The sequence below is a fragment of the Gopherus flavomarginatus genome, chromosome 16 (assembly GCF_025201925.1).
Source record: "Gopherus flavomarginatus isolate rGopFla2 chromosome 16, rGopFla2.mat.asm, whole genome shotgun sequence".
Classification (NCBI taxonomy): Eukaryota; Metazoa; Chordata; order Testudines; family Testudinidae; genus Gopherus; species Gopherus flavomarginatus.
In genome coordinates this window covers 27374182-27386423 of record NC_066632.1, presented here as the reverse complement: position 1 = coordinate 27386423, position 12242 = coordinate 27374182, and the positions used below count along the sequence as shown (strand labels likewise).

Sequence of the window (12242 nt, the reverse complement as noted above, 5' to 3'; positions counted from 1 at the left end):
TATCGGTCTCTCTACTCTGCATGTATCATGCCTGACACAGGGTATTTGTGTAGACTTGCTGGACTGCGGGGTCATACGTAAACAAAAATATAACATCTGTTTTAAAAAGGCACTCATTATTTGTGGTTCATTTTGCATCACTTAAAATTAAGCAACTGATGTGTATGAAATGTTGCAGGCTACATTCTCCCAGCTCACTAGCAAATGGATCGTAGCTGTACTAGGATGCGATTTTTAAAGGAGAGTTGGGAAGTTAGAAGCACTGTTCTTGTTGTTTCTCAACAAGAATTGTCCTCCTAAATCAGTTAGGGCTTTGGGCACCTAACTACTTCTAAAAATCTGGTCTTTGGATATTTGAAATCCAGTCCTGGGTGCCCAGCTGCCCATAGCTCTTTCAAAGCTTTAGCATTCACATTTAATTACCTGAAGTGTAACTGATTTAAAATCTATGTAATGCATGCATGTATGTAAATACAGATAATGGTATTTCCAGTAGCATTTGTACATTAATTCTGTTTAGTCAAAAACTTACAGTTGCTGGTTAATTTGGGTCACAGTAGAAAACTTGATTAGCATAAAAGCAAGAGAACAAAAAAATGAATTTATGGGGTCCCTGAATTTCGACCTCAAGTCACTTAGATTATTCAGGAGCCTGAAAGGCTCAGGATGGCTGGGAATGAGATCTAGAGCTTTTCACTTCTAGGTTGCTGGTTCCAATCCAGTCTTGGTCAGTAGTAACTGTTCTCACTTTCTAATGGCTGTTGGCTGGTCAATAAGTTGGTGGTTCTCAATCTAGATACCGATGGTTGGTCCATGTCACATCACCTACCATCACCACAATTGGTACCGGCTGGCCTGCAGCACGGCGAAGGATTGAGGGCTGATCCAAAGCCCACTGAAGAACATGAAAAAATGCCCATTGGCTCAAGGGGGCTTTTGTTCAGATCACCAGTGGGTATGAAGATTGTAGTACTGTAGGCTCTTACCCCTGTAGCTAGCCCGTCCAGCCCAGGTTTGGTCAGGCAATATGAATAACCTCGTACTGCTGCATTCTGAGGATAAGGGCGTCTGTCTCCGGGGTTGTCAACTGCCCTGGTTTTTGCCAACCACTTTATCCACGTGAAAATAAAACCCAGATAAAATGTTGCACCTTGCTGCTGTGAAAGTCATCACAGCCTTTGGCAACAAGCCTCCTGTTAATCTGTTCTTATGTCTCTTACAATATTGATACCCTGAAACTGCTTTCATCTTTTTTGCAGCCAATGTCCAGAGGGTTACACATGCATGAAAGCAGGAAGGAATCCAAACTATGGCTACACAAGCTTTGACACTTTCAGCTGGGCTTTCCTAGCCTTATTTCGCCTTATGACTCAGGATTTTTGGGAAAACTTGTATCAGTTAGTAAGTAGATGCATTGCTTCTCTTTTGCTTCCAATGTTTTGTTGCCTCTAATTCCATACACATTTGTGGGAGGATGGGGAGTTTTTTAAGGGTCTGAGGGAGCTACCCGCAAGTGTATGCCTGTGTGACTTTGGAGGAATTGTGTTTTTAAGGAGGGGAAGAATGGCACCATGGAGAGCGCATGTAGCATTCTTGACTGTTTTCAGCCTGGAGATTTTTCTGTTTTGCTAAATCTTCTAAGATTCTGTGGTGAATGCTGCAAAATTGTCATACTGTATGTTGTGCATATGCTGCGCACCTCAGCTTTGCTGATACTCTTGTAGCATAACACAGGGCATCCAGGTGCTTTGAAGGGCAAACTGTATCCATGTTGTCTAAGAACAATTCAGACTTCTCTATCAGGTTGGCATCATGCTGAACCAGCATTGTTTCAAAAGAATCTCTGTGCTTGGCATTGAATTTCATACTGTATTTCTGAATCCCTTAAAATTTCCATCCTTTGGTCAGATTTACAACCTTTATTCCTGCCTGACATAGCATCAGGCTTGTTCTTAAAGGAAGGAGAAGTCATTTCACTGCTTGGGGCCCAGAGTTTGTTGGGTGTGCTGTATATTCTAAGTCTTTGGAATGGATTCTGCCAAGAAATTAGATAACACTTTGTATGTGTGGTACCGATGCATTTTTCTTTAGAATCCTCCATCAAGAGAACCGTGATTGGCTGCTCAGATCTATATTGTAGACAGTCTCTTCTCAATCAGTGATAGGGAAATTGCTGTCTCTTTTTCAGACATTGCGAGCAGCAGGAAAAACTTACATGATATTCTTTGTCCTGGTTATCTTTGTGGGGTCATTCTATCTGGTCAATCTGATCTTGGCTGTGGTAGCCATGGCTTATGAAGAGCAGAACCAGGCCACACTGGAGGAAGCGGAGCAAAAGGAAGCAGAATTCAAGGCCATGTTGGAACAGCTGAAAAGGCAGCAGGAAGACGCACAGGTTACAGTTTTGATTAATACTTTTTTTAGGTTATTATAATTTTTTTCTGGACCATTAATTACAAACCAGAGTCATATAATTATGAAAATACAGTAATGAACAGAGTGGTGTGTCTGGACCTCACTATGCTCTGTTGGATGGAATTAGAATTGCTCACCCTGTGTTCCTATGCCCAACACATTGCTAACATTTTTTTATGGAGTTTCTCCTTTAGCTAAACTGGCAGGGGCCTGCCTTTTGTAGCAAGAAGACCGGGTTCTGTCTCTGCTACCTCTGTGACAGTCCAGATGTATAGCTACAGATTCATTCTGTTATTTGCATTACACTGGTAAAAGCATCTTTCACCAGAGAATGTCAGAACAGCTCTCGGTTCTAGCTAAGCCTTGCTATACCCATGCAAGACAGATAAGTATTATTTCTACCTATCAGAGAGAGGACTAAACTGAGGGACAAAGAGGTGAAGTTACTTGAACCAAGGGGAGCCTGCAGCAGAACCCACAAGTTCTGGTTCCCAGTCCTGTGCTCTAATCATTTGCACAAAATCCCCATTTTGAGGAGGAAGCAGAATTTAGGAGTCTGGTGTCCTGATCTTGTGCACTAAGCATTAGAACACACAACTTCCCAAAGCAGGAAAGAGAGATGATGATTCCTGGCTCAGCCCCTATGCTGTAACAATTCCACCTCACAGTCTCTGCCTGTGAGAGATGTCTGTCATTTTTCTGTCTTACCCATTCCTTTTCCCTGTCCACTAAATAACGAACAAATTAATTTTGTCCCTTTCCCCTCAGGCTGCTGCCATGGTCACTTCAGCAGGGACAGTCTCAGAAGATGCTGTGGAGGGTGATGGCAGGGGGAGGGTGTCTCAGAGCTCTTCTGAGATTTCCAAACTCAGTTCTAAGAGTGACAAGGAGCGACGGAACAGGAGGAAGAAACGGAAGCAAAAGGAGCTGTTGGAAGGAGAGGAGAAGGGTGACAACGAGAAGGTGTTCAAGTCTGAATCGGAGGATGGAATGAGGAGAAAGGCTTTTAGGCTGCCAGACAACAGGCTGGGAAGGAAATTTTCCATCATGAACCAGGTAACATTCCTTTCCATTATTAAGAGTCACATTTTCTATCATATTTTTCTGTCTTGGGGCCTCAGCCGATGCCCTTTGCAATCCAAGGGAATCTTTCCAGTCCTTTTAATTGATGCTGGATCGGGAGGAAACTTAGGGCCCAATCCTGTAGTACCTGATTACACAGCAAGTCCTGAGTGTCCCTGTGAGCCCAGTGGAAATCAGAAGTAACTCCAAAGTCAGGACAGTTACACAGGTGACTTTCAATTAGACGTATGTGGATAAGTGCCAGGTCACTTTTGAAAATGGAACTAAGGCTCCTAGGTCACTTAGGTGCTTTTGAAAAATTTACCCAACGTGCTTGAGTTCTATCACTTTTCCTAAATTTTTCTTTGTATATTAAATGTGCTGGATTGAGGGCCAAAAGGAGTGAAGTCCTCCCCTAGAGTCCAGCACAAAGGCATCAGCTGGGGATGCTCACTCCCACCCTGCCACCCCAATATGGTTCAACCTTGGTTTCAGGGGAGTTCAGTCTCCATGGACTGTTCATTCCTTGGCCTCTCTGCTGAGCCTGCTGCCAAGGATCTAGCTGTGCCTGTGATTTTGTATCTGTATTACAACAGCACCTGTTGGCCTGGATCAGGGTCAAGACCCCATCGTTAGCGATTGTCTTTGAAAAGTCGTGGAAGACGGGAGACTGGAAAAGGGCAAATATAGTGCCCATCTATAAAAAGGGAAATAAGGACAACCTAGGAATTATAGACCAGTCAGCTTAACTTTTGTACCCCGAAAGACAATGGAGCACATAATTAAGCCATCAATTTGCAAACACCTAGAAGATAATGAGGTAGTAAGTAACAGTCAGCATGGATTTGTCAAGAACAAATCGTGTCAAACCAACCTGATAGGGTATCAAGCCTTGTGGATAGGGGAGAAGTGATAGATGTGGTATATCTTGACTTTAGTAATGCTTTTGATACTGTCTTGCATGACCTTCTCATAAACAAACTAGGGAACCTAGATGGAACTAGTATAAGATGGGTGCATAACTGGTTGGAAAATCATTCCCAGAGAGTAGTTATCAGTGGTTCACAATCATGCTGGAAGGGCATAACAAGTGGGGTCCCTCAGGGATCGGTTCTGGGTCCGGTTCTGTTCAATATCTTCATCAATGATTTAGATAATGGCATAGAGAGTACACTTATAAAGTTTGCGGACGATACCAAGCTGTGATATCACTTTGTTTTTCTCTCTACCATTCACACCATCGCTGTTCTTTCTCTTCTCCCTCCCAGTCCCTTCTCAGCATCCCAGGCTCCCCTTTCCTCTCCCGGCACAACAGCAAGAGCAGCATCTTCAGCTTCAGAGGGCGCTTCCGTGATCCAGGTTCAGAGAATGAATTTGCTGATGATGAGCACAGCACGGTGGAGGAGAGCGAAGGCAGAAGAGATTCCCTTTTCATCCCCTTCCGTGGCCGGGAACGGAGAAGCAGCTACAGTGGCTACAGTGGCTACAGCCAGGGCAGCCGGTCCTCACGGATCTTTCCCAGCATCCGCCGGAACGTGAAAAGGAACAGCACAGTGGATTGTAATGGCGTGGTGTCTCTTATTGGTGGCCCAGCATCCAATAGGCCCATGGGGCGCCTTCTGCCTGAGGTGAAAATAGATAAGGCAGCTACTGATGACAGTGTAAGGAAGTCAATGAGTAGATAGTCTAGGCATGGCGGTCTGCCCTTTTCTGCTTTCCTGTATGCCGCCCTCCACGCCAAATGGACACCCTGATGGAATGAAAATTGGTTTGTCTAACCCCAGACTATATAGTCTGTACTGCCATGCTTCAGTTACTCCCTTCCTTTCTTTTTGAAGTAAACTACTGACCCACATCCACCTCCTGGCTTCCTGGGGGGGAAAAAAGGCTTGGAATTGAGATTTTCATTAAGGATATAATAAACCTGCCATTTGTCATGGCAATTCTTAGGAACAATTTTTTTAAGAGGTGTGGGAAGGGAAACAGACCAAGATTTGCTGGAAAGTTTCTCCACAGCTAAGGAATGTTATTTGGGAACTTAAAGGGAAATAAAAGGCGGAGAAATTTTTAAAATCTCACCAAATTTAAAAGAAAACTCCTTTATGAAGGAATAAATTTTAAAAACAAATGTAAACAGGGCAGAGAATTTTGTGTTCGAAGGCCACGATCCTGCAATCAGTTCTAGGTGGAACAAACTCTTACGTCTGTACACTCCGAAGGAGTTCCATGAACTTCAGTGAGTAAGCGGAGCAGCTTTTGGGAACCGCCCCCTGCCTGGATCATCTTGCAGGATTGTCTTAGAGAGTGAGAGAGCAATTTCAAACAAAGAACCAAATCAGGCGCCGTGAGTGACAGCTTTGGGGAAGGGGGACCTATGAGAAGGGGGATCCAGATGAAATATGAGGCTTAAAAGGGAACACTGTCAAGTAATTTAAGTCCAAAATATAGGTTTTGTTCTTTTTTGTAATATATATTACAGAACCTAGTAAGAAAGAAATGTTTTAATGGAATAAAGAAAATAATTTCAATGAAAACAGTTTTATTTTAGATTTAAACTTTCCCAGCATGGCACTAGTGCATGAGAAACAGGAGGTGAAACTGACTATAAATAGAGCAGAGACTCTAACCAGTCTAGTTTCACTGCCCAAGTTGAATGAAATGCAGAAAATGAAACCATCAGTTTAGATGGTTGGAAAGTAAACTTAATTTAATTTTTAAAATCCTTCCATTGTAATCATCTCATCCTTCTGTGTGAAATCCTATAGCATTTAACAAAGACAATCTGGTGATCGAATTTTAAAAACCAACCTCTGGAACCCTCAAGCATAATATAATTAGCAGGCCCCAATCCTGAAATCTGATTTGTGCATATGAATCTGTTCAGTCATGCTGTACATCAGTTTGGCTCAGGTTGCCAAATCAGCAGGGACGGCTCTAGCTTTTTTGCTGCCCCAAGCACGGCAGGCAGGCGGCCTTCGGCGGCTTGCCTGTGGGAGGTCCCTGGTCCTGTGGATTCAGCGGCTTGCCTGCGGGAGGTCCGCCGGTCACGTGGCTTCGGCATACTTGCCACCGAATCCACGGAACCAGCGGACCTCCTGCAGGCAAGCCACCGAAGGCTGCCTGACTGCCACCCTCGGAGGGACCGGCAGGGCCCACCCGCGGCTTGCCGGCCCAGGCACGCCCTTGGAGTGCTGGTGCCTGGAGCTGCCGCTGCAAATCACGGCGTTTACATTCTATAAGTTGTTTAGGGTGATATCTATTGAATCATATTGATTTAATCTCCCTCAAATTCTACAGGACTTTTCCACAAGGGAAATTTTTAACACAATGGAGGAAAATAATTTTTCTTTGTATTTTTTTTAATATCTGATTTTTTCTCTTGATGGTGACCTTTTAAAACAAAGGGTTGAATGAACTTCAGTCAAAAAATTCATTTAAAAATATGTCAACAAAACAAATTAGTCTAGGAAGCAGGAGAGAGCCTGTACTATTATGTGCTAGTTAGAAGGAATTGTTTGGCCTTCAATAAATATAAAGGGTAACAAGATCATTTGTGAGCTGTCTTAAAAAATTGCTTTTGGGGAAAATTCAGCTAGTGTGTTTGCAAATTCCAAGCAGTTTTTAAAAAAAATTTTGCAACATAAATTAATACCCTCTAATCCTTGATTCTTCCTTGACTTTATTGACCCTTCCTTAGTTATGTTAAACTTTAGTTCTTCTTCGAGTGATTGCTCACATCCATTCCAGTTAGGTGTGCGCGCCGCGCGTGCACGTTCGTCGGAAACTTTTTACCCTAGCAACTCCAGTGGGCCGGCAGGTCGCCCCCTGGAGTGGCGCCGCCATGGCGCCCAATATATATCCCTGCCGGCCCACCCGCTCCTCAGTTCCTTCTTACCGCCGTGTCGGTCGTTGGAACTGTGGAGCGCGGCATAGCTGTCCTCCACGTCCCTAGCTCTCCTTGTGTTTCTATCGTTATCTCTATTGTAGTTGTTAATTAGACTGTTAGTTAGATAGTAGTAGTTAAGTGTTAAGTAGTTGTAAATAGTTTTTCGCCGGGGGCTTAGCCCTTCCCGGCACCCGGCACCGGGCTCATGCCTGGTTCGCCGGGCTTCAAGCAGTGTGCGGCCTGCAAGAAGCCTATGCCCACGAGCGACCCCCACGACGCGTGCCTGAAGTGCCTGGGGGAATCGCATAGATCCGACAAGTGCCGCATCTGCAAGGCTTTTAAGCCAAGGACTAAGAAGGAGAGGGATCAAAGGCTCCGGACTCTCCTCCTGGAAGCGGCACTTGACCCGGCGGCTTCGCAGGCCGTGATGTCGGCGCCGGCACCGGATCGCACCGGCACCGAGAAGACTCCCCGGCACCGACCTTCTCCGGCACCGGGGACAGAGCCTAGGCCGTCGAAGTCCACTACTCCGGCCAGGCACACCCGAGTGGAGCGCCCGGCCTCAGTATCGGCCGCGGCGCCGCCGGCACCGTCGACTCCGGGCCCGGCGGGTCCGTCGAGTCCGGTGCCGCCAAGCTCCCCCATGACATCTGGGGTTGAGATAGTGGTGCCATCTACACCAGAGGCCTTCGCCTCGGCACGGGACCTCATAGCCCTGACCGAGCCCACGCAGCTACCACCCCCGGTACCTCCGGTGCGGGTTGTGTCCAGAGGCAAGCCTATGATGTCGGCACCGTCCCGGGACTCTCGTTCTCGCTCCAGGTCCCGACGTCAGGGTCGCTCCAGATCCCGCCGCCGCTCGCAGTCCCGGCACCGCTCCCCTCAGCGGTACCGGTCGCACTCGCGGCGCCGGTCGACACCGAGACGATCGCGGTCGGACTCCAGCCGCCGTTACCGGCACCGCGAGTCCAGGAGCCGATCCAGACGTTCGCCGCACCGGTCGACCTCCCGGCGCCGAGCTGGTGGCAGGTCCCGGTCCCGGTCGACCTCCCGGTACCGAACCGGTGGCAGGTCCCGATCCCGGCACCGAAGCGGCGCCCGGTACCGATCCAGATCCCGGCACCGTGGCAGAACTCGGTCCCGCTCCCGGCACCGTTACGACTCCCGGCACCGGTCCCCGGCACCGAGACGATCGCCCGTGCCGGCCCGCGCGGACCATTACCATCCAGGGTCCGCTCCGCCATGGCCCTCGAGGCAGCCGTCCGTGTCTTCGCTGGCGGACAGTGGGTACGCGCTGGGCACCGACCGGCAGGCGGCGCTGTTCAGCGAGCCTCCACAGCAGGACGCAGCCCCACAGCAATGGGGTTTCTGGACACCCTGGGCGTATCATCAGGCCCAGGGCCCCCAACAGCTCCCTGCTAGGCCGCCGACTGCAGAGCGCAGGGCACCTGAGGCCTCGTTGTCTCGCCCCCCTCCCTCCCCGGATGGGGAGGAAGGATCCAAGCAACAGGACTCCACTTTGGCTCCTGAGGCAGAGGCGAGGGCCGAGGGAGACCCCCCTTCAGACACCCTCTTGCCGGGGGTCTCCTCATCTTCTTCCCCTGATGAAGCGGTGGCTGGGACCTCCTCCAACAGCCCCCCCCCGCTGGACCTCAGGGCGCACCAGGACCTCCTCCGGCGAGTAGCCCAAAACCTGAGTCTACAAGCCGAGGAGGTCTCGGAGGTAGAGGACCCTATTGTCACCATCCTCTCCGCAGACGCTCCCACCAGGGTCGCCCTGCCGTTCATACGGACCATCCAGGCCAACGCCACCACCATCTGGCAGTCCCCGGCCTCCATTCCTCCCACTGCGAAGGGCGTCGAGAGGAAGTACATGGCTCCTTCTAAGGGCTACGAGTACCTCCACGTACACCCGACTCCGTGTTCCCTGGTGGTCCAATCTGTCAATGATAAGGAGCGTCATGGCCAGGAGGCTCCAGCCCCCAAATCCAGGGAGGCTAGGCGGATGGACCTCCTCGGCCGTAAGGTGTACTCGGCGGGGGCGCTGCAACTCAGGGTCTCCAACCAACAGGCCCTGTTAAGTAGATACGCCTTTAACTCCTGGGTGGCAGCAGACAAATTCAAGGAGCTGTTGCCACAAGACGCTCGTCAGGAGTTTGCGGCCATCTTAGAGGAAGGCAAGAGGGTCGCACGCACGTCCTTGCAAGCCTCTCTGGACGCTGCGGATTCGGCTGCCCGTACCCTCGCGTCGGGTGTAACAATGCGTCGCCTCTCCTGGCTGCAGGTTTCCGGCCTTCCGCCGGAGCTCCAGCACACAATACAGGACCTTCCTTTTGAAGGCCAAGGGCTGTTTTCGGATAAGACAGACCCTAGACTAAAGAATCTAAAAGACAACCGCGTCATCATGAGGTCACTGGGGATGCACACTCCAGTGACGCAGCGCAGACCCTTCCGGCCGCAGCAACAGCAACAACAGCGCAGGCCGTATCTCCAGTTCCGCCAGCGGCAGGACCTTAACAGGCGCCGCGGCAGGAACGGAAGGCGCAGGCATTCGGGGAACCAAGGGGGCCAAAACCAAGGCTCCTCTAAGCCCCCGCCTGGTCCCAAGCCTTCATTTTGAAGGTGCGCCCGAGGGCGCAGTAACAGTTTCCCCATTGGATCCTGTCCCCCCCGTTTTCCAACCGCCTTTCTTTTTTCCTCCCGGCGTGGTCCCTAATAACATCAGACCGCTGGGTTTTACGCACGGTGCAGTCGGGATACCGCCTGCAGTTTGTTTCATTTCCTCCTCCCCGCCCCCCTTCCTCGTCCCTCTTCAGGGACCCCTCTCACGAGCAATTCCTTCGGCAGGAGGTGCAGACGCTCCTCCGCAAAGGGGCTATAGAGGCGGTGCCGGAGAACGAGCAAGGCAAGGGGTTTTATTCCCGCTACTTTCTGATCCCCAAGGCCAAGGGAGGCCTCAGGCCCATCCTCGACCTGCGAGAGCTCAACAAGTACCTGGTGAAGTTGAAGTTCCGCATGGTTTCCTTGGGGACCATTATCCCATCCCTGGATCCGGGAGACTGGTACGCCGCCCTCGACATGCAGGACGCGTATTTCCACATTGCTATCTGGCCACCCCACAGACGTTTCCTTCGCTTCCTTGTGGGGTCTCTGCATTACCAATTTGCAGTCCTCCCATTTGGCTTGTCCACGGCCCCGAGAGTGTTTACGAAATGCATGGCAGTTGTTGTGGCGCAGCTTCGGCGCAGTCGTATCCACGTGTTCCCGTATCTAGACGATTGGTTGATTCGGGGCACGTCGGAACAACAAGTCTGCAACCATGTCCGTGTGATCACCGACATGTTCGCCACTCTGGGCCTCTTGGTGAACACAGACAAGTCCACCCTGGCCCCCACACAAAGGGTGGAATTCATCGGGGCCGTCCTGGACGCCACTGTGGGCAGGGCCTTGCTGCCATTGCAGCGGTTCCAGGCCTTGTCGGCAATCGTGCAACGACTACAGACAGCCCCCCTGACGTCAGTGAGGACGTGTCTAACCCTGTTAGGCCACATGGCGGCCTGTACTTTCGTGACCAATTACGCTCGGCTCCGCATGAGGCCACTCCAGTTGTGGCTCATCAGTCATTACAGGCCGACAAGACAGCCACTAGATATGTTAATCACGATCCCCCAGAGGGTCTTAGATTCTCTCGGCTGGTGGCTGGACCAGTCAGTGTTGTGTGCGGGTCTCCCCTTCCACCCATCTCAGCCCTCGGTGTCCCTAACAACAGATGCCTCAGATCTCGGCTGGGGGGCCCACGCAGGGACCCTGAGGACGCAGGGCCTGTGGTCCCAGGAGGAGGTGGGGCTACACATCAACATGCGGGAGTTGAGAGCGGTCCGTCTTGCTTGTCAAACGTTCTGTCATCAGCTCCAGGGTCGTTGTGTCGCGGTGTTCACCGACAACACGACGACCATGTATTATATCAACAAGCAGGGCGGCACCAGATCCTCCTCCCTGTGCCACGAGGCGATACGACTCTGGGACTTTTGTGTAGCCCACTCCATTCACCTCATGGCTTCCTTCCTCCCCGGAGTACGGAACACGCTGGCGGATCGATTGAGCAGATCCTTCCTGTCACACGAGTGGTCCCTTCGCCCGGACGTCGCCCTCTCCATCTTCCGGAGGTGGGGTTATCCCCGGGTGGACCTCTTCGCGGCCAAGGGGAACAGGAAGTGCCAAGCGTTCTGCTCCTTTCAGGGCAGGGAACCCGGGTCGATAGCGGATGCCTTCCTCATCCAGTGGTCGACCCACCTGTACTATGCATTTCCCCCATTCCCGTTGGTCCACAGGGTCCTTCTGAAGGTGCGCAGGGACAGGGCTCATGTGATCATGGTAGCCCCGGCGTGGCCCAGACAGCACTGGTACCCCATGCTGCTGGACCTGGCCATAGCCGACCCAGTTCCCCTGCCCCTTCATCCGGACCTGATTACCCAGGAGCACGGGACCCTCTGTCACCCGGACCTGCAGTCGCTGCACCTAGCGGCGTGGCTCCTGCGTGGCTGACTGGCTCTGAGCTGCGCTGTTCCACGCCGGTGAGGGAGGTGCTCTTGGGCAGCAGAAAGCCGTCCACAAGGGCGACGTATTTGGCCAAATGGAAGCGTTTCTCCTGTTGGTGCGTGGAGAGAAATCTCCGCCCTATGGAAGTTTCAGTAGCCAACATCTTAGACTACATTTGGTCCCTCAAAGGGCAAGGTCTGGCCATATCGTCGTTACGAGTCCACCTAGCGGCTATCTCCACCTTTCACCCGGGTGCGGATGGTCACTCTGTTTTTTCCCACCCGACGGTGTCTAGATTCCTTAAGGGGCTGGAACGTTTATACCCTAACGTCCGTCCCCC

General features: G+C 50.9%; 1 protein-coding gene across 2 annotated transcripts in view; it reads left to right on the top strand.

Annotated features, from left to right (window-relative positions):
• SCN8A (sodium voltage-gated channel alpha subunit 8) overlaps positions 1-12242 on the top strand; it is a 129850-nt gene that overhangs the window by 65490 nt on the left and 52118 nt on the right. The window contains exons 9-12 of one of the 2 annotated variants that reach the window (XM_050925364.1): positions 1260-1401; positions 2189-2395; positions 3184-3471; positions 4746-5105. In XM_050925364.1, the coding sequence (XP_050781321.1) occupies positions 1260-1401; positions 2189-2395; positions 3184-3471; positions 4746-5105 (997 nt within the window). Of the gene's footprint in view, positions 1-1259; positions 1402-2188; positions 2396-3183; positions 3472-4745; positions 5106-12242 lie in introns of those variants that run through there. The other variant, XM_050925361.1, reaches the window with a different exon arrangement.